This window comes from Protomyctophum parallelum (assembly GCF_964188405.1).
Source record: "Protomyctophum parallelum genome assembly, chromosome: 3".
Lineage (NCBI taxonomy): Eukaryota > Metazoa > Chordata > Actinopteri > Myctophiformes > Myctophidae > Protomyctophum > Protomyctophum parallelum.
Window position 1 is genome coordinate 56234772 of NC_139698.1, and position 27611 is coordinate 56262382.

The following is a 27611-nucleotide window of genomic DNA, read 5'->3' on the forward strand; positions in this document are numbered from 1 at the left end:
ACAAAGTACCTCCAAAATGCTTATTCAAGTGTTAATACATGCATTGTTAACCATCTGTTCATGTTAATAGATACATTATTAATGCTTTGTTAATGTTCTACCATGCTGTTCCCACTTTAAACGAAGTGCCTCCAAAATGCTTATTCAAGTGTTAATACATGCATTGTTAACCATCTGTTCATGTTAATAGATACATTATTAATGCTTTGTTAATGTTCTACCATGCTGTTCCCACTTTAAACGAAGTGCCTCCAAAATGCTTATTCAAGTGTTAATACATGCATTGTTAACCATCTGTTCATGTTGTTTAGTTGTTAATAAATACATTATTAATGCTTTGTAAATGTTCTACCATGCTGTTCCCACTTTAAACGAAGTACCTCCAAAAGTGGTAATTAATAGCATTATAACTGCATAGGAAACAGCTAATAAATGCATTATAATTTCAGTTAGAATGTTAATAACTGTCTTATAAGTATATTTTAAACAGTTAACCCCAAAGGGGGGGTAAGTATCTGGGTAATGGGTATACCGTATGGGAACTATTGGGATTACAGTGAATGTCTTATAAATACATTATAAATAGTTAATAAGTGTTTGTTAAATTCCTTACAGATGTATATTAACAAATAATAACGTAAACAGTGTCTTATAAAGTGTCTTATAAATAACCCATTGACAGTTAATTAATGTCTTATAAATATCTTATTAACAGTTAATAAATGTTTTCAATTCCTTACAAATATATATAAACAAATAATAAGTTTAATAAGTGTCTTATAAATAACCCATTAACAGTTAATTAATGTATTATAAGTATCTTATTAACAGTTAATAAATATGTTTGTTACATGTATAATAACAAATAATAAGGTTAATAAGTGTATTATAACTAACTTATTAACAGTTAGTTAATGTCTTATAAATGTATTTTTAACAGGTAATAAGTGCTTATAACAAGGACCTAATAATAAGGTTAATAAGTGTATTATAACTAAATTATTAACAGTTAGTTAATGTCTTATAAATGTCTTATTAACAGGTAATAAGTGCCTTTAATAAGGACCTAATAATAAGGTTAATAAGTGTATTAAAACTGAATTATTAACAGTTAGTTAATGTCTTATAAATGTCTTATTAACAGGTAATAAGTGATTTTAATAAGGACCTAATAATAAGGTTAATAAGTGTATTATAACTGACTTATTAACAGTTAGTTAATGTCTTATAAATGTCTTATTAACAGGTAATAAGTGCTTATAACAAGGACCTAATAATAAGGTTAATAAGTGTATTATAACTGAATTATTAACAGTTAGTTAATGTCTTATAAATGTCTTATTAACAGGTAATAAGTGCTTTTAATAAGGACCTAATAATAAGGTTAATAAGTGTATTATAACTGACTTATTAACAGTTAGTTAATGTCTTATAAATGTCTTATTAACAGGTAATAAGTGCTTATAACAAGGACCTTAGTTTAAAGTGTTACCAATTGTTGTAAAATAACAATCTCCATCTAATGATGCAGTGTATATGTTTTTGTGGTATATGGTGAACTCTTATTCTATATGGTACAAAACTGATCCTAATTCTGACAATTCTTTGTTAAATTTGTCTGTCATTGTATTTAACAAAATATTGTTCTTGCAGGACTCTATCAATGAGATCACTGAAATATCGCAGGGCCTCCTGCGATACATTTCAGAGAGACAGAGGGGACAAGGACAACCTGGCCCCCCACCATATGTCAGCCCCAGTAGGCACACTGCACCAGCTGTGACTGCCAGTGCCGGCCGGCCTGGCCCCTCTGCCCCAGCTGTGACTGCCACCACCGTCACCTATGGCAGCAGTAGGCACACTGCACCAACACTGCCAACTGTTAATCAGTCAATGCAAAGGTAGTGGCTGCCAAACACAGTGCAATTAATTATAGCTCCAAAATTGTGGTGTGTGTGTGTCCCCTCCCTTTTGGGGTTCTGTATAGTATTACAAAAATTGAAATATTGAAATATAAATATTTGAAGTTCAGAAAACTTGGGTCAGTATTTAGAAGGTGTTTTTAGTATCTGCCTCAGTCCAAAATGGGTTAAGTTAGTGGTCTTAAACGTTTCTCATAGATGAGGGATGAAGACCTCCACTACATTAATCCCCCCCAATACTTTTTCCCATTACAGTGATCTACACGCTTAAACTAAAGCTTATTGAGATTTTCTTTCCCCCTTACTAGTGTGCAGGGAAGTGTTCGCGCTAAGAAGCGAGCGTCTGCTGTGCTCGACTTGAGGCTCCAGTTCATCATGCTTCCTGGACCTACAGAGCGAACCCCAAAGCCATCGGATAACACAAAGCTCCTGGAGGCAGGGTTGGGGAAAAGGACTGTGACAATACCAGAGGATGCGAGCCATGATGAGGTAACCATGATGTGCAGTAGTTAATTCGACAGGTTTTCAAACTTAGTTTTTGGTTAATCACTAGCTTTTAACCTTCAACTAGTGATGAGGTCAAAATGAACCAATTTTAAATATTTTCCCAGCTGGTTAGGTTTTAGAAGGTGTTTTTATGAACGGCCTCAGGTCTAAATGGGTTAAGTCTACTACAACTATTACAACGATGGTGAATGATCTTATTTTATAACGATAAACACTGACAGCCAATCAAAATCCATCAACCTTTACAGGGCATCACATTGTCTTCCTTGTTGCTGCTCTGATCATTGTTATTGTTATATTTATAGTTTTCATTCTGTGTGGAACTGTGGATGACCCTAAAGACTGTTTTTAATGTTAAACCTTTTCTAGATCGTTGCTCTACTGGAGTTGCAGTACTCCAAGTTGGCACAGCTGAATGGAGCCTGGCTTTGCCACAAAGCGACAGGTAATCCTGAGTTTTACGGCATTGAATAAATACAAGCATTCTTACAACTAATTGTAATAAATCAGTGCTACCCTTTGTGTGTTTTGGAAATATTGAACCAATGGAAAGTAGTAAAACTCATTGGACAAAACCTTAATTCCATTGTTCCCTCAAACTGTCTGCTAAAACAGCTAGCTCCTCCACCTCTCCTCATGCAAGTAATTGACAACATCTAAGGTCACAACACCAACTTTTATGAGGCAGTATTGCATTGTTTATAATGTTTTCTTAATTTCCTTAATGTATATTTTTAATTTCCTGGAAAATTAAACAGTTTGGACGTATGATGTTTCCTCTGGACAGCAAAGACTTATTAATTCAGTCTGTAGTCATATCAGTGTGTCTTCTGTAAGTGACAATTATAAATGTTTTTAAATGATGGCAATTTTGTCTGCTTCATTTCACATTGCCTGTTGTACTGTATTTAGGTGGTCATGGGCAGAGGAAGCTCATCCAGGTGACTGGAGAGGATGTGGGGTATACAGGCAGTTTCCTGAAGAGTGTGACAAACAACGGCCGACTCATCCTCTACATTGTCCCAATTCAGGATGAACTGGATCCCACTGCATCTGGAGGTCCCAATCACACATCGGCTGCAGCTACTATTCACACATCAGGTCTCTCTGCTGTCACAGCTAGCAGTCTCCCTGCTGCCACAGCTAGTCTCTCTGGTCTCCCTGCTGCCACAGCTAGTCTCTCTGGTCTCCCTGCTGCCACAGCTAGTCTCTTTGGTCTCCCTGCTGCCACAGCTAGTCTTTCAGTTTGCCCTGCTGCCACAGCTAGTCTCTCTGGTCTCCCTGCTGCCACAGCTAGTCTCTCTGGTCTCCCTGCTGCCACAGCTAGTCTCTCTGGTCTCCCTTCTGCCACAGCCAGTCTCTCTGGTTTCCCTGCTGCCACAGCTAGTCTCTCTGGTCTCCCTGCTGCCACATCTACCAGGCTCTCAGTTCGCCCTGCTGCCACATCTACCAGGCTCCCTGTTGCCACCAGTCGCACAACAGCTGTGGCTTCCAGTCATGCATTGGTGGTTCCAGCTGTCTCAGGTACCAGTCACACCTCACAAACACATCCTTATACACTTTGTGTAAAATGGCAATGCAGTCTGTATCTTGACCTGCTCTTAAAGTTAATAATTAGTACCCTCACATAGGCCTACCCCTCAAATACACAGCTTCTTCAAGGATACACTCTATTGGTTCTATGTCTGTTGATTCCCTCTGACAATGGTGAGAGGTAATTGCAATAAAGTTAGAACTACAATAAAGATTGCGACGCAGCCATTATGGTGCACTATATTGGCATTATCGACCATTTTGTATCTAGTCTGGGCAGCCAATATACCTACATTTCTTGACTAAAGCGCACCCATGAATATAAGCCGGACCAGCTAAATTTAGGGAGGAAAAAAACTACATATACATGCCGCACTGGACTATAAGCCGCAGGTGGCCATAGAGATATATTTAGAAGGTCCCCTAGTGGCCGTTGGCTGTAAAAATGCATAGATTAGCGGCACTGTTGTATAGGCCGCAGGGTTCAAAGCATGGGGGGAAGTAGCGGCTTATAGTCCGGAAATTGTGGTACTTATTTTCATTGAAGTGCCCAATTTGGTATAGTTTTTATTGGCCTAAAATATTGTCTATATCAGTGGTTCCCAAAGTGGGGTCTGGAGACCCCCAGGGGTACTTGAGGGAGTTCCAGGCGGCCCCCAGCTATGGCTGTTTACTTTATAGATTGAATACATTAAATCTTTAATATCACACTGAAATGTTTAACTTTAAAATGTTTATTTGCATTTCCTAGACTGGCAGCAAATTGAAAATGCTTCAAGAGCCGCAACAGTGTTCAGAACATGCATGTTCAGGGAGCAGAGTCGGGAGCTAGAAATTCGCTTGAACATGGATATGGATTCCGATATCAAAGACAGAGACGCATCCGTCATTGCATTCTACAAACAAAACAGACCTAAATGGGCTTCCCCATTTTTCTGTGTGCTGGAAGGTAGCAATATTTATTTTTCATGGTAAAATTTGTCTAGAAGTCTTTCAGTCACAAATTAGAAATTAGTTTCTGCTTCTGCAGACATTGCGTTTATGATATGACTATGTAGCCATCACATGCCATTTGCTCAGTTTGAGTAAACCACATGATTCTATTTACATGCATTTATTGACAGAAATGTAGGTGGCACATCATCCTTCGAGTGCCCTCGAGATCTGTGACACAAGTGGCTTCCACTGGTCTCTGTTGGCCATTGCCACACAGTTCATTCAGTCATTCAGTCAGTAGGTGGCACATGGTCCAGTAATTATTGGGGAAAAGTTAGAAGCCTTCAACAACATGCATTAAAAATGGCAATTTCAAGTAGGGAAAGTACACAGTTGCTAATTTCTCGGTTCAGCCACTTGCTCGGTTCAGATAATTTGCTAGTTATAAGAAATGAAGTACATTTGCCATAGTTGACTGTTTCAGGTCCTAGACCGTAGATCAACCATTGTTTTAACTACCCTAAGGGTTGCGTGTGTTTATGGGTGAATGTAATGCAATATCTATGTAAAGCTCCTTGGATAAAGACGCTATATAAATTGACCATTTACCCTTGCGGTTTAGGTGATCTGGTCGGTGTTTGTGCGACGCAGCACTTCGTGAGCTTTGCCATGCAGATTTTGCAGACAGGACTACACATGAACTTTGGTATGTTGGTGTTCTTTCACTTTCAAGTCAGCCAAACGTTTTCATGCTGTGCTTTAATGGCACAGTGTTAGTGCTATATACAGTGCTGTCTTAGGGCAGATTCATACAGAGTCTGTTTGATTTAAACTGTTCCCGAATACGATTGCCTGGTTTTGGCTGGCCATGATTCTACCACACCCGAGTACACTTACTGTATTCAATGCTTTCACATTGTATCCGAGTACACTTCAATCCATCCCGAGACTACCGGCATGCGATTCCAGGAATGGTTGGGTGAGCAGTTTGCAGCATCCACACTACCACAACATCTGCCACGTGCACACCTGGGACCATAGTGTTGCATCTGCCCTTGCCTTACACTAGCCTTTTTTTTTCTCAATCTGATAGCACCACATACGACAGGATAATCGGAGTGGGGAAGAGCAAACATCAAACATTCTTGATGTTGATCGCGCTTTGAGCGGCCCCGAGCAGATCGATTGAGTCGGGCGCCCCCCCGAGCGTCAAAAATGCCAGATTATCGGCTAGTGTAAGGCCACCTTTAGTCCCTGAGGAAGCACCTTCACAATTGTATGCTTGATATCAGTCTGTATATTTGTCTTGTCATAAGTGATTATAAATAAGCAATTTAATGAAAACCAGTCTTGTAAAAGAGGAAGAAAAAAATATATATATATACACAATCTTATGCTAAATCTTGTTTCCTTGTCACTATGCAGGGAGTACTGATGTAACCGTGCTGTTTGAGGGACAGCAGGATCACCTCATCCCCTCTGTATCCCAGCCCCTGTTGGACAACAACCTTTTTGTAATCGCAGGCCGAATAGTTGGACATTCTTTCCTCCATGGTGGACCTGGGTGGGCAGGGATCAGTCCAGCGGTTGTCCATGTTCTGTTGGGTGGACCAGTAGAGACGGCCATATTGTGCTTAGAGGATGTCCCTGATCTTGAGCATAGGAACACAATTGCACTGGTAAGAAGCAGTGGTGTTACTTGATTAATGTACTTAAATACATTTGGTTTATTGAAAGCTAAAGCAAAGGTAACTAAGTATTGTACTTTTGACTCCATATTTGTAGGAAGGGACTGTTGAGACAAAAATATATTATGAATTAACAACTTGTGCCTTGTTTTAAATATAGTGACAATACCTTAATTTACAAACTCTAATGGATCACAGAGCAATGTGTTGTGAGCTTGTATATGGAGGGGGGAGGGGTTGTAGTGTCCTTCTGCACTTTAAAAGCATGTGGTAAAAGTGACTAATATGGCTTTTTTCCCTCTGCTACAGCTGGAGGGTGACGAGGAGCTATCGGAGAACCAGAAATTTGACGTGAATGAGCTTACTGAGCTAAACGAACTCCCACGAGTGACTGATGCCAACAGAAAACACCTGCATCGGACGATTCTGCAAAAAGAAGTAATGTAATATAGAAAAACATGAATTATACTTAACCAAATAAACTAGATACTATATTAGATAATTTAATATCTACATGAATACTAAACCAAAGTAATTTTGTTCCAAAAAGGCTCAGAAGCTGTTACATTAGCTACCATCCACTATATTATTTAATTCTGTATATTCTTTCTATTTTGTGTATTGCATTACAATGCAGGTTCTGGGCAGAACGGCTCCTCAGGTCAGGCAACTGAGAAGAGGGTTAAAGGAGACGGGAGTGTGGCCGATACTGACGGGGAGACGTGATGTGGCTGAAACGATCTTCCCTAAAGAGACGACGTGCGACCCCAAGGTATGATACTATTTTAACTTTATTTCAAATGGCTACTTGGATTCTGGTAAGGGAGAAAACACAACCGGCACATGCCATGTCAAATCACAACCATGAATTACACGGTGTACATTAAACGTTGCACATGCAAATAAACTAGTGATAAGAACACAGGCCTTGGATGACGGCTTCATGTTAGACTCTAACATTAAGATTCTTTTTGGCGTTGCTTCAAATACATTTTTAAAACCGTCAACCTCGTTGCCTCAGGTCACCCCTGTAAATAACTTGTGTCATTCACCTCTGAATGAATGACAGTTAGTTTATAGCATTATAACACCTTACATTTCTGTCATTATGCTACATAAATCTGCATGTCACGAGGTGAACTTAGGACAGATTGTAACTAACGTGACTTCCTTTTTTAACCTGAACATGTACCTCAGTAATTGGAAATGTTTAATACTACCATAGGAGTTGTAGCACATTTATTTAGCTAAACTATTCGGCTACTGTAAATGCCGTTGACCGTAGAAGAACGTGATGTAGCACTGAGCAGCCTCCAGACTAAATACTTTAACTATGCAGTTGTAATGCCTTCATTTGTTCATCCTGAGATGTGTCGATCGGTCTTAATTTAAAATGTCATTTCTGTGACAACTAGGTCATGATTGATCTCATCACCTGGCCAACGGCATCCGAGGACAAGGACTACCCTCTTGAAACCAGAGAGGATCGGAGCTTCATTTAAGCAGTTCATTGAGGTATATCATGTCTTTGAATGTTTTCAGGTCAACTAAAAGGATTTAAATCCCAACAAAGCTGCTTGTTTCCATTGGGGTCCTTATTGTAGCCTACTTCAGATATCATTGCTCTAACTCTAAACTTGTGATAAATATTAAAGTGTACTTACTTGGGCTGAAAATGAACAGCAAGCAAGACAATAGTTAACACCTGATCAGTTACCTTTTGCTATTGTATTACACATACACACGCTCTCAAATATTTCAGTTTGTGACGATTACGCTTTCCTGCAGTAAAACTTAAATGTTGTCATTAATATTATACCAATGAGACACTTTGGCTGATATCGATATCCGATATAAATAATTGCTTATTCATGATAATCGATATGATTAAAAAATTGGCCATTCTGGAAATGGGCTTATCGGCACTGAATTACAAACTTTTCTTTGAATTTGCAGCCTTCATCATAACATTTTTAACATGCTTATTAAAATGTATCTGCTAAAACCAATGTTAAACAAATATTCAATTTTAAGGCCTACACCAATGTGATGTCTGATTAATATTGCCAATCCCCAATTTATATTTTATGATTAATTAAACTCATGATTTTTACAGCACTTGACCGACAAACTCCAGCAAGCACTTTCAAGACAGCCTCTTGATTTGGACTACCTCCAGTTTGTGTGCAACAATGCTTTTATTTTGTTTCATTCTTTTGCCGATCAGTTGGAGATTGATAACTATATTGTGCAGCAGTTGAACTATGTATTGGAGCGGATCCAAGCTGTATTTGACAACGATCAAACATTGTCACATGTAGACACAGCTGTGGGGTCAAGAGGAAGACCTAGGTCGCATTCATACCAGAGAGCTTTGCTGCGATTAAAACGAATCCTGCTGCGCATTGTCAGAAAGTGCGCTTCGTTTGGCAGGTGTGAAGGCTCATTCGAATCCTAATGCGCAGCAAATAACCGCATTTTACTCCGCCCAAAAACGTGGGTTTCGCTTCGCTTCGAATCGCACTTGACTACGATTCGGTGCAGGTGTGAATGCAATCCGCAGTAAATAAAGGAAATGAAGCAAACATAATGTGGCGGGTGAGGAGCTGAACACAGTTGGAGACGTAGAAGGCATATTTTACGCAGCGCAAAGATGTCCCGTTACTGTGGATAGACGTGGTCGAATAAGGAGACTGAAGCCCTGATCGAAATGCAGGACGTGTACATTAATCAATTGCTTAAGAAAACACATAAAAACACTGCAGTGTATTATAGCCTACATAATATTCTGTCTGTCTGTCTGTCTGTCTGACTGTGCGTGCCGTAAACATGGAGTGCTGTCACTGTGTGGGGACTGGGGAGTTATATCAGTGCGCTCATGCAGCGCTGTGCTGCATGCCCAAAAGAACAGTGTGTGGCGGCTGCGTGCGTAGAGAGAGAGGGGGGGGGGGGGGGGTCCCAGACGGCTCGACACATGCACGTTATGAGTGTAATTTTATCACCATATATTTCACTGTGTAGCAGTGTAGGCTATAGTTTATGAATGGAACACATTGATAAAGGTCCCCCCCGCTGCGTTTCCAATTGCTGCGAATGACAGTGTGAAGGCAAACCGCAATCAATTAAATATGCAAGAATTCCATTTCCCCGCCCATACGGATCTGAGTCTACCGAAGTATTAGGTGAGAATGTGACCCTAGATTCCTTATTCAGAAAGAGCAGCTTCATTATTTGTTGGAGTCCCAATTCACAGTGCCATGTATAGCTCAGTTGCTGGGAGTATCAAGACGCACTTTGTTCTGTAGAATGAAGGAATATGGACTAAGTGTATCTGGATACTACAGCACCATGTCTGACTCAGAACTGGATAACATGGTGAGAGCTATGAGTGTCAAGGGACAGCTCACTGCAATGGGTAGCCGTGTACAGTGGGAGAGGATTCAGGATTCAATGCATCGCAGCTGGTGTCTTGGTATCAAGACTAACTTTGTTCCGTAGAATGAAGGAATATGGACTACCGGTTAGTGTATCTGGATACTACAGCACCATGTCAATCAAACATTGTCTCACTGCTGCCAAAACACATGTGTTTTAGCCTAGAAGTCAACACTTGAACAGACAGGAACATGGTACTGGTCCCTTGTTTACAGTTGAGAACCCCTGTTAACTGCATGTGACAGAAACACTATGATTTCAGACTTTTGTATTCCAGACATCTTCCATAAAAGTATTGTCTCGGATATGTCATATAAAAGCACCTGGTTGGCACTAGCCTATTTAAAACAGCAGATACAATTTAGTAGTACATAATGTTACATCTTGTCTGTGGTAATGGCACTTTAAGTTTTCATACTAAATGTGCTTTTTGGAGGCTGTCTGAATTGTTATGCACGTTGTATTCAAATAATAAAATAAAAAAAATCAGTAAATGTTCAGTGTTTTCAGCATCTTTTTAGTCACATTATTTTTCAAAGTAAGATGGACTTCAAATGGCCATGTATGGCTGAAGTGGTTAATTTCTATAGTAAATACTGATATGAACACAGGTTATCAATATGTACGTGTTTACTCATGACAAGCTACAGTGTTACTACAGTGTTCATAGCTGTATTACAAATTTAGGGTGGGGTTGGAAATAATTTCTTTAAGTTGTCAAAAATTGTTTTCCCCTAGTATTAGGCCACTACGTCATTCTAACGCAAAATAAAATCCAACAAATGTGTTTATGGCTACTATACCTGTATATTAAAAGTTGTGCTTTGTGGAAATGTTCAAAAGCAAAGTTTTGAGGTTTTAAAGTGTTCTTGGTCAAATGTTATAGTGGATGTGTGGTATTTTATTGGCCTAAAATATTGTCTCTATACATTTCATGAATCCACTTGCTGACTGGCTGTCAGCATTGAGCAATTTATTTTTATACAAGTTTACGCATTCCATTAACTAGTTACTAGAAGATAAGATTTTCTAAATTCCATTATGCTTTATGTAGCATGTGACATGTCGAACTAGGGGGTTTTCATGATTCTGAATTCATTCCAAGCATTAGTTTTGCACAAAGCAGTTAGTCTAGGAACCGTGAGGGTGAATGTGGTTTTGTCAGTAAAAGTTTTTTTTCTCAACTGATTATTGTAGCTTTGGGTCACCTTAAGAATTGAAGAGGGTGCCCAGTGATATCCCTTGAGCATTTTTAGTTAACTCATTGATGCCTGAAACACTAACACATCCCTGAAAATAAGCCCCAAATCCCATAAAATATAAACGTTGAATAGAGGAAAGAAGTGCTGCCATGGTCCTTTGTTGTGAACTGAAAACAGGTGCTCGTTGGCGAGAGTTCAAACATGAAAAGAAAAAAAGGGGGGTCCAAGGCACTCGGTTCCAGTCAAGTGAAAATCTTTGCCAGTATTATATTTGATCAGAATAGGGCATTTTAGAACCCAGCATTCATTCATGCTTAAAACGGCAAACCCATAAAATACAATAATCAATGAAAAACAAATTTCCATTGCAAAATAAATGCTTATCTGGAAGTTCAGTCAGACAACTCAAGGAGGATGTAATATATATATTTATTGATATAGGATAGTCAATGCAATATATTTATTATGGTTTGGCGATGTATTGGATCTGCTTTTTAGGTACTCAGGTCAAGCGCATCAGTCCCGACCATAGGGACTCTGAATCCCCCGTACCTAAACAGTAGATCCAAAACGACAGGTGGTAGCTGGGGTGGAGGTGGGTGAGCACTTTGTATACAGCAGCGCACAGTATACAAAAAGCAGCAGCAAGCAAGCAAGCAGGAGGATGAATGCAAAACCTTCAGTTAAAGTAGCCGGTATAAGAGATTGGGTGAGCGTGTGATTGGCTGAGTGAATCATGTGGATGAGAGCGCCGGCGCGCTGACTGAGGTTCCCTGACTGAACTTGCTCTGCGCATGTCTACGACAGGCGCAAATGCTCATTTCAGTCAGACAACTCAAGGAGGATGTAATATATATATTTATTGATATAGGATAGTCAATGCAATATATTTATTATGGTTTGGCGATGTATTGGATCTGCTTTTTAGGTACTCAGGTCAAGCGCATCAGTCCCGACCATAGGGACTCTGAATCCCCCAACAGCGCGAAACATCCGAAACCCCCAAAAAGCAGATCATCACCAACCCTAAGCTATACATGTGTACAACAGAGCACCTGTTGTTTCCTGAAACAGGAAGACCATACCGATATCCATTCCACGCAGAGACATGGGTCATAGATCAGGCATAGGTCATGCTAGCATTATGTGATGACTAGTCAATGTGTTCAACAGTACAGCGCCTGTTCAACAGTACAGCGCCTGTTCTAGCATTATGTGATGACTAGGTCGATGTGTTCAACAGTACAGCGCCTGTTGATCCCTGAAATCCAGGAGTCCTAAACGGTGTCCTGGTTCACTGCGCAAATAACCCAACCCGACCAGGTTCACCGAAAGGGACATTCTATCGTTATCATTAATATCTGAAATCAGTACCCAGTAGTCTACCACCTGGAGCTGCAAATTTTAGCGTGCAACATGATCGCATGCATGATCATGATGCGGCAACGCTGCAAGTTCTGCCACAGTAATATGCAAAATACAGTTTTAAGAATTAATTGTACTTCTGTAGTAAGTAAGAAAAAATCTGTAGCAAATAACACACTATTCGCGACTAGTTAGTATTTTAGCCTGTAAAATATCTTTCAAGACTAGTCTAACATAGCTTTCGTAAGCAGCAGAGACCACCGGCCTAAGAAACAGAAAGATCATGCAGAAAAACTGTTTTAAGAGTATTAATAAGATCCTGCAGCATAAGGAGCAAAATAATGAATACATGTAGCAGCAGCAACGTAACCAACATAATTCAGAGCTCATTAGTTCTGAGCCTGAAAAAAGCATTCAAGTTTAGCAGAGCATAGCTTTCATCAGCTGCAGAAGACCACCAGCCCAAGCTTGTAGAGTGTAGCATTTGGAACTTTTGGTGCTGCTGTGCCGATCCTAAAGAGTGTGACGTGTAGCGATTAGGAGGCAGCCCACAGCCTTGACGCAGAAGAAGCAGCTTTTGCAGGACCGGCCATGGCTTCCCGGAATCCATCATGAATAGGGGCTCATGACATTGCGGATGGACAGCATGGCAGAAAATGAGGCATGGAAGAGAGAGGACAAGACTAGTGTTAGTTGCTGTCACAAATGAAATGAGTTGTTTGAGTGATTTTATGGTGGGCATCCAAGCAAAGTCAGAAGTGGAAATATCATGCATAGGATTCACCACATAGAAGGTATTAAACAAATAATCACTGAAAATCTGGAGTAAAGCTGAACGCCAGTTATAATGCCTTTGAGATTTAAAACAATTAACTAAAAGCACTACTATGATAGGATACACAGAAAGCAACTTGGAAAGATGAATAGGACCCTGCAACATACTGTAACCTCATGAGCTTGCAGCTGCAATTAAGAGAAGGCAGGAATAATTTACCATGGTTTGATTTAAGGTTACCAGGCAGCTTCGAAACCATCAGCATGGCCTCTGAGCTAGAACATGAAATTAAACAGGACAAGCATCTCTACGTTGACGAACCTGGAATTAGACAGCTCTTAGAATGAAATAATCCATAACACAGATCCAAGTTATACCACTGAGTAACGTGTCGATAGATGGAACAGAGGAGCGTCCTTATTGATGGGTGATGCAGATCCCTTCATTATGACTGATCCGTTTCCCATCCCAGGTTTTTATCCGACCAAAGCATGCTACCGCTGCTTATAAGGTAGCTCAAATAACACGGAAGACTTGCATCTGCCGGCAAGTATTAAATTCAGCCATTTATCTGCAACCCATCTCCCTTCATACTCTTCCCCCAAGACCGTAGAAGGAGCTGCGTCCATGTCAACATATCAAGGATACAGATGTTTCAACCGAAACACTACTTAGGTGGCTGAGCGACTGCATGTGAATATAGAATTAATAGAACAAAAGCAGCCTAGGTGAAGATGCGGATTGATTAACTGATGACCTGCCTCATGGTTTCAGTAGCAGCAGAACCACGTATACCACCAATGTGAGCCTATCCGATAATGGCTGCAGCTGCGATGAAGACTGTATGCGGCAACCCACAGGGAGGACCTTCCCAGCATCCAAGGTTCATCTCATCAGTATAAAGGCTGTCGCTCAGGAAATGGAGACAGAAGCAGCATGAGAACAGCTATGAATCGCTTTAAAAAGACATGGATATAGCTAAAGTTGACGTTAAGGCAAATTAGCTTCAGTCACAGTGTAGTATCATCTAAGCCGTAACACTGATAGAATTCAAATCAATCATTTAGCAGCAGTGTTAGCAGCGTGGTAACGCCATACCTCTTTTCCTGGCTGAGCATAGGAAACACGACGCCTCTGTTCCTGGGCTAAGCATAGCAGAAATGTTAGCAATGAGCCAATTCCTGTCTTTAAAGACAGACTGTGCGTTTTATTTAATGTTAAACACTTCCCTGGAGCACCATAAGTACTTACCTGTAAAACAGACCCATAGAGTAAGACGGAGTTACGAAACTCAGTTCACTTCATGGGGCCAGTTCAATGGCGCGGCTCTTCTTCTACAAATGGGTAGAAGGACAGAAGTAGGCAGAAATGCCTGACCCAGGCAACAGCCCAGCTTTAGTATTCTTAAATCCATTATTTTAGATTGTTTGTAGTAATCGTATGACAAACACATTACAGAGACTTTAGTCGTCCTGAATAATACTTTTAAAACATGTCATGTTGCACACATGCCTAAATAGCTTCTTATTTGCACTGCCGTCGTTGAAAACAATGTATTTGAAACTCCACTTGTCCGCCTTTCAGGCTGCATGAACAGTGCTCGGTTTCTGCCCGCTCATCGTAACTCTTCTATTAGATGGCTCTGCTGTAACCCTTGCCGCCTATTTCTCCAAGAGTAGGCATAGGCATCGAGTCGGGGTGCTTGAGGCCTGAAGCACCCACTGACACAATGGGCGCGTTCGGAAATAGCGCACTGTGCAATGCAAACAAATGGACGAGTGCGCTCCCGCACTGGGGCCAGTGGGGCGGGGGGGCACCCACTATCACTATCAATTCGCATCCTAAATACCTCATAATAGGCCTACTCAAAAAAATTGAGATTCCTGAATGTGCAAGCATCCACCTTATAGCCAGGTAAATCATTTATTTGAACAGCAGGATCAATTAGTTTATAGGTAGTTAGCATGAATCAATGGCATGATATTGATTCCTCCAGCCAAAAAATAAAAATAATAATATCCAGCATGGCTCTGCCCAACACTAGGTGCATGATACGGTACAATTCACACTGAAATATTCCTTGGGACCCAAGTGCCATGTGGGCCTATGCAACCAAGAGCAACCTCAATGCTCTCTCAGTTGCTCTGGTCAACTTCATTTACTTCTAACTGATGCTGCATTGGACGTTTCATTCTGATCAGAGAACTTGTGTTGCCATATTGGAAGAGACAAGCAGCTGGGTCAACGAAAACAAGCCACAAAACTATCTTGAATCATTATGAAAACAATCCAACGACGTCAAATAAGTTTATCATCATATAAAATTGAGGGTGCCTTGAATGAACCGCGGGTTTAAACAACAACAGACCCGGCAAGTGACTTAAATAAAACAAGCCCAAGACGCTTTTAATGTGCAGACGTGGCAACATACCTGACAGACGCGATGCGGACATACTCCGAGTAAACTAGTAATAGTGGCGACATTAGTGTTGACTCACTTGGCAACAATGGAATGCGGAAGTGCTCGTTCTATCTCAAGGGATAGTTCCAGCCAAGGAACAATGTTGGAACTATACAAAGCGTGTTGCCACTCTCCTACTCTACACTGTGGACAAATGCATGCTTTTAATCCCGTTGCCTTGAATCTATATTACGTCCACATATTGACTAGTAGCAGCCAAGACAAGAATGCGCACCAAGCGTGACCAGTCATAAAACGGATTATAAACTTTGGCCTGGATTTACATGTGAAGAACGGCGGAAAGCAGAGCAGACGGCAAGTAAGCTGCTTCCTTGACTAGTGCTGTGAGCAGGACAGGACCCGACGTGAAATTCATTGGCTAACAAAAAAAAGCGATCTCGGTGTGATCGAGGCACAACGATACAAATGGCAACAGAGGAGGACATTTAAGCAGCAGCTTCAACTTAATCTAGGTTATTTCCGTCGGTGAACAAAAGCAGTGCACGTTCTTCCAACCAATTAAACTCACTGACTTACCAGAATTGTATGAAAGCAACGTTTAGTGCATAGCCTAATCGCCCAGACGCCACAGCAATGGCGAGACTGGTGACATTAGCAGCAGTCGTAGAATTGAGCACTTTGTATACAGCAGCGCACAGTATACAAAAAGCAGCAGCAAGCAAGCAAGCAGGAGGATGAATGCAAAACCTTCAGTTAAAGTAGCCGGTATAAGAGATTGGGTGAGCGTGTGATTGGCTGAGTGAATCATGTGGATGAGAGCGCCGGCGCGCTGACTGAGGTTCCCTGACTGAACTTGCTCTGCGCATGTCTACGACAGGCGCAAATGCTCATTTGTCATGTCCACCACATCTCCTTGAATCTCCTATGAATTAACTCTTTCAGGCTTATCGTAAACATTCTATACCAAAACATCAACAGAACATTATGTGCATGTCAAACTATAGGCACATGTTTTCACTGTGAACTTTAAACAAAAGACAAGCCTGTTGACTGCCAGACTATACGGTAGGTAATGGAGGGTTTAGGTAGAGTTATCATACATATTTGGTATCTTTTCTTGCCTGTACTTGGTACCAGTACTCCCAACACCCATTTTGTTTTCTGCACTTGGCACTTAAGTTTGTGCCACACTGCTCACATGGGAGTAAAATTAACCTGGTATAAATAGTTCCTTTTATATACATGGTACAAACTTTAAAAAGTAAAATGTATAAAGGTGTGGTTCCCAATAAGTCAAGTTGTGAAACTGGAAGTACTGAAATTAACAGGCTCAACAGTTCAATTGTGGTTAAGTAATTGTACAGTAAATGTAATAGATGCTTGTTTCTGTAGTAAATTAAAGAAGAAAGTCTTCAGATGCCTCAAAAATGTTGCAAATTGTGATGTATGCTACATATCATGCATGCACGCATACACATGCAGACGTATACTCACTTGTGTATGCACAAACACCATATATAGAAACAGGTAGATAAAATAAATACAACATGGGCTCACTGTCCATCCTCTTCCTGGGAGGTCTTGAGGTCAATGGTGCCTGTAAGGCTATATGAAAGAGCTCAAATCAAATCATCCAAGATGATTTTCTGCTCTGATGTTAATTCTATCATGTTGTGGAAGGCTGCCGATCAGAGTAGTCACCAGCAATTTGAGACATCACTACATTTTGGTGAGAGGACTCAGAAGAGGGTCTGCCATGCCTGCTGTTTACTCCAAGGCAATGATTTCAGCTGTGGCTACAAGGGCATTGAAGCAGACATGCTGTAAGACTCGGTTGAACTGACTATTGTAAGTTCTGCAACCCATTCACTGTAACGGTGGACATGGCTGAATGGGTAGAGAGGCCGCACGGGGAACAGTAGGTCCCATGTTTGATTCATAGTTCTGGAAATGTGTCAAGGTGTACTAACATAATAGGGATGTACCGATGAGACATTTTGGCCGATTGCTTTTTATAAAGAGGCTCTTTATTCCAAAACTAGGGATGCACCATTATTGAAATGTTGGGCCATATCCCAACATTAACAGCTTGAATGTAGTATTTGTATTTAAAAATGTTCCAACCATAGACTGTAAAAAATATGGACAAAGCGTTCCCCGGGTCTAACATGAACGTAAAATGAAGCCTGTAATGATATGCTAATTCCTGATGTAAGTCGCCATCTTTTGGTACCAGCTGGCCATTGGCTGGCTCCGTTTTGTACCAGCTGGTCATTGGCTGCCCAGACAACGAGGCGGGACTTCCCCCCTTCTTCTCCGTTGGTTTTTATTTTGACTCGAGTGGGAGGAGAAGACTCTTGAGTGGGAGGGGAATCCCGATCATAGACTGTAACGGTAGCCACGCCCCTCAGAACATACGCGACTTTATGGTCATTTTTTTAATTAATGGGACCATAATTTTCCAAAAAGAATATTATGACATTATAAATGAGACTTTAACCCATTCTGAACGGGCACCCATTTTGGTGTTGGCATCATGTCATGCTTTAGCTATTGAAAAATAGCAGATCTACAAGCTCATAGCGCGCCACCGAGTGGCGCGCTACGAGCTTGTAGGTCTGCTATTTTTGTAAAAATCGAAGAACGACTGACATTTTTAGAATCTGATCTCAGGTCAGAAGGGGGTAATCAGACCAGTGTGTGTCCAGTGGAAACCTCGTATGAATCTGATCTCAGGTCAGAATGGGTTAAACTAGTGACTGGAAGAAGAAAGTATTCATGACCATGTTTATTAAGGTAATACAGTCTAGGTGAAGTTGGGCCAAAATACATGGGCCTCTATGGAGCTATGGGGCTTTTTGGGTCCAGTCCAGCGCCACAACAGGCCATTATATGAACTACCGATTTCAAATGAGGCTTCACGAAATATCTGGCTGACTGCCCCCCTGGTTCCAACTTGTTGACTCTTTTGAAAGCTTCCCCAGAAAACAGAATTACAGTACATTTTAAGCACAAACTCAATACAAAGACTGTTAACTGTCAGTGGACGACCCAATTAAGCCTTACACTTGTTTACAAAAGGGTCCACATTGTTCAATTCATCAAAACATTTAGAGACATAGAAATAGACACTTCTATATAGTTAAAGAACAGAACAGGAATTCATCATATAGGAAGCAAAAAGGGAAAAGATACATATACAGTGAGGGGAAAAGGGGGGGGCGGTGGGGGGGGGGATTCAGATTTTACAGGGGCCAGTTTCGAATTGCAGCCGTCCGTAGGTGCCCTTTGAGAGCGGTTTTGAAGGAGTCAAGGGATTCACATGTCTTAATGACTGTTGGTAGGGCGTTCCACATTTTGGTGGCATAGGAGCGAAAATAATTTAGTCCCTTGTTGGTGCCGAATCTGGGTTGTACATGGTTTGTTGCACTCCCTCTGGTGATGTGGGTGTGGACTTCGTTTACATTAAGGAAGTATTTAGACAGGTACATGGGACATAATTATTATAACATATAAAATATCTGCTAAAACCGATATATAATTAAACCTATACCGATTAATTGGTTTAAGGCCCATATCGGCTGATACAGATGTGTTTGCCGATTAATCTCCCATCACTAGTACATATTAAGCATGATAGGCCTACTCATAACTCCAGGACCTGTAATCCCCAGACCCAAATATGACCACTTAGAGGTAGGGAACTTGCACAGAATAGAGATTAAACAAGTGGCACAATTTCAACCGGAACACTAGGAAATTAGAGCTGCCAAATGGCTACTGTTTCCTGATTAACTGGAAATGTGCAACTAACTATAAAATATATTTTCTGAATATTAAAAAAAAGCATGGAGAGATGGGTAGCCCCCTGTTGCTGAACAAACACTTCACAGCAACGAGTAGACTACTTTAACAATATAGTGCTTTAACCTTTTAACAACAAAATATCCTTTAAGCAGCAAATACTGGTTAAAGCTGAACAATGAATTTCCAAGTGGGATTAATAAAGTCTAATACAATACATGAAGATGAAGACAATGAGGAGAGAGATAAAGAAGAGGGTATACAGAAGACCATTGATCTTTCCTCGTTTTAGTAATACCCAGATAACAAAAGATGATTGAATCAACGTTGTGATATTAGTCAGCCATGATGGTTGCAATCAACATTGATGCCAGGTATTGAGAAGATGTTGAAAGTGCTCGCTATGATCCACATTGAAATAATGTTGCACTTCCAACCAATTGTGACAATGAATCAACATTGATTCAACTATGATATAATCAACATTGAAAGAACGTAGAATTGCATCAACATTGATTCAACTATGCATCTATCCATCCATTAACATTGATTCAACTATACATCCATCCATCCATCATACATTGAAACAATGCTATTATTAAAGGGCCATTTCAACCTTCTTCTGTATGCCCAATATGTCTCATTAAAAAAATAATATCAATTACAAAATTAATGGTATAGTTCAACAAGGAACACACCAAAGTAGTCTAGTCAGTGATATCACTAACAGACACGTTTGGAGCTACCACCGCAGAAGAGTAAAATGATTATTTTTTAAATGATGCATAGAAAAAGCTGAAATGGTCCATTAAGTATGCTATACTGCAGTGGTTCTCAACCTTTTAATACAAAGACCCCACATTGTCATTTTTTGAGCCTCTGGATTGGCCATTTCCAAAACAATTAAAGAAACCAAGGTTTGAGAACAGCTGCTTTACAACATTCTCTATGAACAAAAACAAAACAGACCATTATTCATTTACTTATTTATTAGATTCAAACACATGGATAAGTGAGAAGTGCACATCCAATTCCCAGCATTTATTTTGCTACACTGAATTTGAGAAGTTACTCTATGCAGATTTTGATTATTACAAAACATACACCACTTCAGTCCTATACACAGCTCAATGAGTCACATTGTGAGCTTGTAGAGCTGCAATTTTCAAAAGAGTAATGTCCTTGAACGACCCCAGTTCAACATGAACCAAAAACAGCCCTGAAAATCCAGGGGACACAATTAACACATTGATTGCTAGAGTTTTCTATTTGCTCAGGCTTGGTGGTGCTGAGCGATTAACATTGGGACTTCTGAACTTTTTCGGGGCCCACAGCGAGGGGCCTCTTATAGCGAGAATCACACCGCATAAATCAAAAGGAAGCCAAACTAGTCCACTTCAATTTAAAAAAAAAAATATGATTCTACCATCTTCCATTCTGGAGATATTGACCTTTTTCTAACACCTGCTTTTCGCAGCACGCTGCTCTTTTGAAAAAACAGCAGAGATATGGAAGGTTGAAGTTGACAGACATTGACAGACAGATATAAAAATGAACACAAATAATATCATATACATACTACACACTGAATGAAAGCCCTGAATGTCTACTTTTAGGAGGAAAACAAATACACATGGTCCCATGTATAGTTTGTCAGTAATTGGCTATTGAATGCAGCTTGCGCCCACCAGAGAGGATTTCAGAAAATGCATGGACCAGAAGAACTATTATTCACAAAATAAGGCCTATAGCGACATGTACATACTATATACCGTATGAAACAGAAGTGAAGTGAAGTGAAGTGAGCAGTGCAATGTTGCGCAACATTGCACTGCTCACTTCACAGGGGTGTGATTTTCATTATTATTACAGTAGAAGTATTTTTCTTATGAAAGCAGAGAGTCTTCTGTTTCATACGGTATATAGTATGTACATGTCGCTATAGGCCTTATTTTGTGAATAATAGTTCTTCTGGTCCATGCATTTTCTGAAATCCTCTCTGGTGGGCGCAAGCTGCATTCAATAGCCAATTACTGACAAACTATATTTGTATATATTTGTATATTTGTTTTCCTCCTAAAAGTAGACATTCAGGGCTTTCATTCAGTGTGTAGTATGTATATGATAATAATTTATTTATGTTTATATCTGCCTGTCAATCTCTGTGACTTTAAACCTTTATAACTCGCTATGATAACTTCATGAGGAAATGCTCACTTCACAGGGGTGTGATTTTTATTATTATTACAGTATTCGTTTTTTTCTTATGAAAGCAGAGGGTCTTCTGTTTCATACGGTATATAATATGTACATGTCGCTATAGGCCTTATTTTGTGAATAATAGTTGGACCTGAACAACTGCATTCAATAGCCTACTGACAAACTGTACATGGGATCAATATTATGTATTTGTTTTCCTCCTAAAAGTAGACAATTAGGGCTTTCATTCAGTGTGTAGTATGTATATGACAATAATTTATTTATGTTTATTTTTATATCTGCCTTCAGAACGATAGTATAACGGTGAGATGCGTTACTGGATCGGTGAGTTTAGTGGTTGAGGTTGACATGTCTGGACATGTTTGAGGAAAGAAGCACAGGAGAGAGAGATGATCAAATAACTGGCCGCTTTGTTGGACAACGCTATCGCGTCTTCACTTTGTTTGGGCAAAGAAGCACGTATAGTAGAGATCAGCGATGGAAAAGAGTTTTATCCACGGCAGATAAGTAATGACGTATTATCGAGGGACCGCCATGATCAACTAACTGCCTGGGACCGAGGCTACGTTGTCACCAGCCAATGCAGCCATCGCTATCCGTTGTGTGATTGTAGCCTTTTTATTCATTATAATTGCAGTGATAAGACCTATATCACAGCCGGGCGTCTCTCTCGATACCGTGGATATAGCCTACATCCACAATCACACAACGGATAGCGATGATGGCTGCATTGGCTGACGAAGACGTAGGCAGTAAGTTGATCATGGCGGTCCTTCGATAATACGTCATTACTTATCTGCCGTGGATATAAAGCTCTTTTCCATCGCTGATCGTGCTTCTTTGCCCAAACAAACAAAGTGAAGACGCGATGGCGATGCACACAACGGATAGCGATGGCTGGTGAAGACTGAAGACGTAGCCAGGCAGTTAGTTGATCATGGCGTGTGCCGTGTGCGTGTTGAAAACGTTATGAAATGGCGATCGTTGAAGATTATTCTTGGTTTATATACTGGCAGAGGGCAAATCGACACGACTGCGTTATATCTTTTTCCGAGAATGAGAGAGCGGTGCAAGGCGATTGCAAGGCGCAGTGTGGCCTGGGGCCAGTGGGGGGGGAACTCAAACTGCAATGCGATCCGGGCAGAAGAGACTCCCCCCACAAAGATTCCTCGGGAGAAACCATGTAGAAACAGGAGGGGAGGGGGAATCGAGTGTATTCACAGACACTAGACTACTACTAGAGTATGGGTAACTCCATTTTAGATGCCCTGACATCTGCGTTGGTCTATGCCGTTGCCGTGCAGACCCATACGTGTAATGGAGGCATTGGAGGAGGGAGCGTCTTCGCCACAGACAGACCTCTTTTCAGGAGGGAGGGGCTTTTTACTCCCGGATCACATATTGGACCTTCCTGGAGAGGATCGCTGTTAGTTTCTTCGGTGTCCTGGAGCATAGGACGTTGATGTACAGTAAGCAATAAAAAAAACGTATAAAACGTATAGATACGCTTCGCGCGTACGGCGTTCGATATTAATAAAGCGTATGGATACGTTTCCAGCATTTTTTGTGTTAAAGAAACTTCCTCCCCAGTTCAACATGAACACCACATTAACCGTCCATCCATTTGTCCTGAAACTCCAGGGGACAAAGAAATCAGGCAGTCCTTCAGAACCAATAGGACCCCAGTTCAACATGAACGAAACAAACAGTCCAATGATCCATCAAACCCACTGGCTGCTTTAGAAGAGATTTTTACATTTTTGACATCAGGCCTAAATGGGTTAAGACTTTAAGGACCTGCGGGTGTGGGAACCTTGTCTTTCCTGGGTACCCCGCCACTCCTGTCGGGTGCATAACGCAGCCACTTCTGCAGAGCATCCTTGTACTGCAATTCTGTCAACTTGCGGTCAAATTGACGAGCAGCCGCTGAAAAAAAGAAAACAGGCGTTACTAAATTAAAAATAAAATAAAGCTGCAGTTCCATTCAAAGTGACAAATGTCCATTGTGTACTAGGTTCAGGCGGGAACCTACATACAATTGAGCCACACTAATGTTCATTAAATAAATGTCACAGTTTGTCTACTCTGTCTCAGAGGAGGGCAGTGGACAGTTCTAAAACTTGCCTACCAGTGACATTCTTAACTGTACACAGGCACAGAACACCTCTGAGATGCAGAGCGAGTAGACACATTTGTGCAGTCCAATTGTGAGCATTAGAGCAGTAGTTATCAGCCTGTGGCTCGGGACCCCCACATGAATATGGGGTGTCCCCAGATGACAGTGAAGAATAATGAATACCTCAGAAATTAAAAAGTAATACCATTAGAAAAGTCAATTTATACTATAAAACTGGTCAAACATTGGCCAAATCAACCACTCCTGCGGTGTCAATCAGGCCTATGGTCCAATAGGAGAAATAGTGAAAATAGCCAATCTACAGAGTCAAATTGAATGCCTCAACAACAACTCCAAGTATTTTGATGTGCAGACTCACCAAAAATGCAGTCCTGAAGTAGGGTGTCTTTGAAGGCCCTCTTCTCTCCCTTGCCAGCCCAGTTGAAAACGCATGCCAGGTTGTTTGTCAGGATGGCGCCAACCATTCGCCGGATCATGTTCTCACTATTGGTCCCTCCGACTAATGCCAGGCGTGCAATCTTAACAGAGAGATAAAATAGTTAGTGTACAACGTGCCATGTCAAATGGACAAAGTAGTGCATTAAAATTAAAATTAGCAAAAGAAAGTCAAATATTGTCCAAGAAAGAATAATTGCACCCATCACAAGGCGTTCTAAGGCTCACCATCTTGCGACGCACTCCCTCCTCCCTCAGTGCAGTTTCCGCCTGATCAAACTGCTCCTCGTTGGAGAGAGGCAGATTGATGGGGAAGGATTCCTCTCGTTGGGATTCAGGAACACCTCGGACATTCAATGTGGACTTTGCCATTTCAGTTTTGATGAATTGAATGTCCCTCCCCATCTGCCTCACCTCCATAAGTATCTCTGCCAGCATTTTAGTGTTTTTCTGGGAAGAAAGGTCTTGGAAGAAAAACAATTTGACATTAAATTTCAAGGATAGATTGACCATTTTCAATCAAATGACACCAAATCGCTGATGTCTGCACCCCTCGCTTATAGTAACCATTAGATGCTTAACAAAGACAGTAAAGACGAAGGGACAAGTTTGTCAATTCAGATGTCATCAGAAAGGTTAAGACGTTGATCAGAAAATGATACTTGCCTTGCAACATCTGGCTGGGTTCCCCTCCATGCACTCTTCTCTGTGGTGTTTCTGGCGTTGAAGCTTTAAGAAACAGACAACATGGGATCAGACAAGGCATTGCACATAGGTCATTGTGTAATTCCGTGTGTGTGTGTGTGTGGGGGGGGGGTAATATGGGTATCTTTACCCTGGTCAGGAGTCCTGAATGCAGATGATCTGGTGCCATTTGCACCCTGGTCAGGCGTCCTGAATCCAGCTGATCTGGTTCCATTTGCATAGCTGGGACTGAAGGCTAAAAGAAAGGACGCATCATTGAACATGATTTGTGGAATATTGCAAAAACAACATTTAACCCATTTAGACAGAGAGAGACTGAGGCAGATCTTTTTTTTTTAACAATAGTTTTCTGATAAACCTGTGTTTCTATGTCAGTGGTTCTCAAATATTTTCATGTCAAGGACCCCCAGAATGATCTGTATTTGGCCACCGATCCCCATCTGAAAATATGCTGTTCCAGGGACCCCCCAGAAGCAAGGTTTGAGTTAAAAGCGTCTGCTCTAAAATATATTCAAAGATTTGCCCCACACTTTCACAATATTTCAAAAATAGCAGATCTACAAGCTCGTAGATCTGCTATTTTTCAAAAGCTAAAGTATAACAATGCTTAAAACACCAACAGGGGTTCCTGTCCTGAATGGGATGAGAAATACATACTGTTCCTTGCTTGCTCTGATGGCACAGTGTGGTAGGGGCTGGTATACATTGGCATTCCTGGAGAAATAAAACTAATATCAATCTTTTATTGTTATGAATGAGCACCATCAATTTCCAGTTTTAGAAGATGTGGGATGAACACAATTGACTACCAAGTGAATAGTTGAAGAATAGATCCCCACTATAGTACTACCCCCTTAACTCAGTGTACAAATGGAATCAAATGGACCCTTACAAGTCCATTTGAACACTCAGTTAGACCTTTTATCGTCATTCAGGCGATAAAAGGTATTTTGTTTCTGGTAATACTGTCCGTGGCACAAATTGTTAGTCAACTCACCTTGATAATCTTGGGGATAGCCTTGGGGAGGGTGAACTAAAAAAATGAGAACAATCAAATTATTCAAGGGGATTTAACTTGGGAGTAAAGAAGTTGAAATATTTCAGTCTAATAAGTTACAGTTACTGTATGTCATGGTGCAATAGCACAGCAACTGTAAACAAAGTTATAACAGACAACGGACATACCATTTCTTGCTTGTCCATTATGGTGCCCTCCTGAAATGAATACAAATAAATCTAATTAGTCAAGGTAAAATAACTCTTATGAAGTCATATGGCATCATGCCAACGCAAACAGCTCCTTGCAAAATAGTGAGTCACTGAATAAGCTACTGTATTAGCAACTCAACATTTTAAATTGAATTAACATTTCAAGTCAATAAGGTCTTCTCCTGTAAGTAGTAGTATTAATCCCCCAATACCGCCTCCCATCTAAACGGACTTTAAACACAATAAGAGTGGCCGATCAGGGCATCACATATATGTAGCCCATTAGTACTTACCATCATTAAAGAGGTCTCTTGACTCTAGCTCTGCCAAGAAGCTTCCACAAAAGCCTTAAATGAAAACATAAAACATGAACTATGAAAGTTATAACTCTGACAAAGCACATATCCTGGTAGTAATGCGAAGTGGTTAGACTGGTTACCATTATCAGGCTGGTCAAATGTCTGCACGTCCTCCAAGCACCTTCCTTCAGAGGCTAAAAGGGAACACAAGACAGAAACTTTAACACATATCACATGACTGATATGTTTGCATGTATTGACAGAGGAACTACATGCTTGCAAATTAAAATTGTAATAACATACCACTGATTTCACTAGGGGTTGGTACAGACTGGTTGGTTTTCCGCACTGGTATTGGTGCAGGTGGGTACTGGTTGGGTCTTGGTACATTGGAGTCGAGCAGCACTGGATTAACAAAGTAGAAAGAATTATACATGCAAATACTTAAATGGGTAGCCATTAGTGTCATAACTGACAGTGCCACTGTACCTGGAAAAAGAACAGCAGGTGGCTTGGCAAATCTTCTCTTAGCGCTGATGGTTTCTGGCTCCTCATCTGACTCCATGTACACAGTATTTGGCCTTAAAATTAAATAAACATTTATCAGTATAATTACAATAAATGAGCAAGCCTTGAGATGCACTGTTCTCGGGTCAGGAGCCGATAATTTTCTGTAAAATGAGACAGCTTGACGTACAAGCACACATAGACATGACACTAGTCCATCACAGGACACAGGACAGACATCCAATCCAACCCTCGAGGCATGCAGAGTTCCAAGCAGTGAGGAACGGATTAGTCCTCAAAAAACCCTGCAGCCTCCTAATCTCAGTGTGGGCACTGCATGTACCTTATTCGTCTTTTACGCCGTGCATCTGTTTCCTCCTCAGATTCTAAATCAGTGGTTGGACATCCAGTAGTTATATACTTGTCTTCATGTTGCTTGGCCTTTTCAAGTGAGTCTGTAAAACAAGTAGGAAATACAGTATGCCATTTAAAGAAGTGTGACTAATACTT

At 40.7% G+C, this 27611-nt stretch overlaps 1 protein-coding gene across 1 annotated transcript; it reads right to left on the reverse strand.

The window, feature by feature from the left end:
- Positions 1-23511: 23511 nt before the first annotated feature.
- LOC310856762 (uncharacterized protein) lies at positions 23512-27159 on the reverse strand (the record flags this gene model as incomplete). The annotated part of the gene is made up of 12 exons (XM_083762237.1): positions 23512-23735; positions 24305-24464; positions 24610-24845; positions 25048-25110; positions 25217-25321; positions 25744-25800; positions 26084-26119; positions 26272-26301; positions 26589-26642; positions 26735-26788; positions 26898-26999; positions 27084-27159. 12 exons carry the CDS (start codon positions 27157-27159, stop codon positions 23599-23601), a joined length of 1110 nt encoding a protein of 369 aa, XP_083618363.1. The 3' UTR covers positions 23512-23598.
- Positions 27160-27611: the final 452 nt, after the last annotated feature.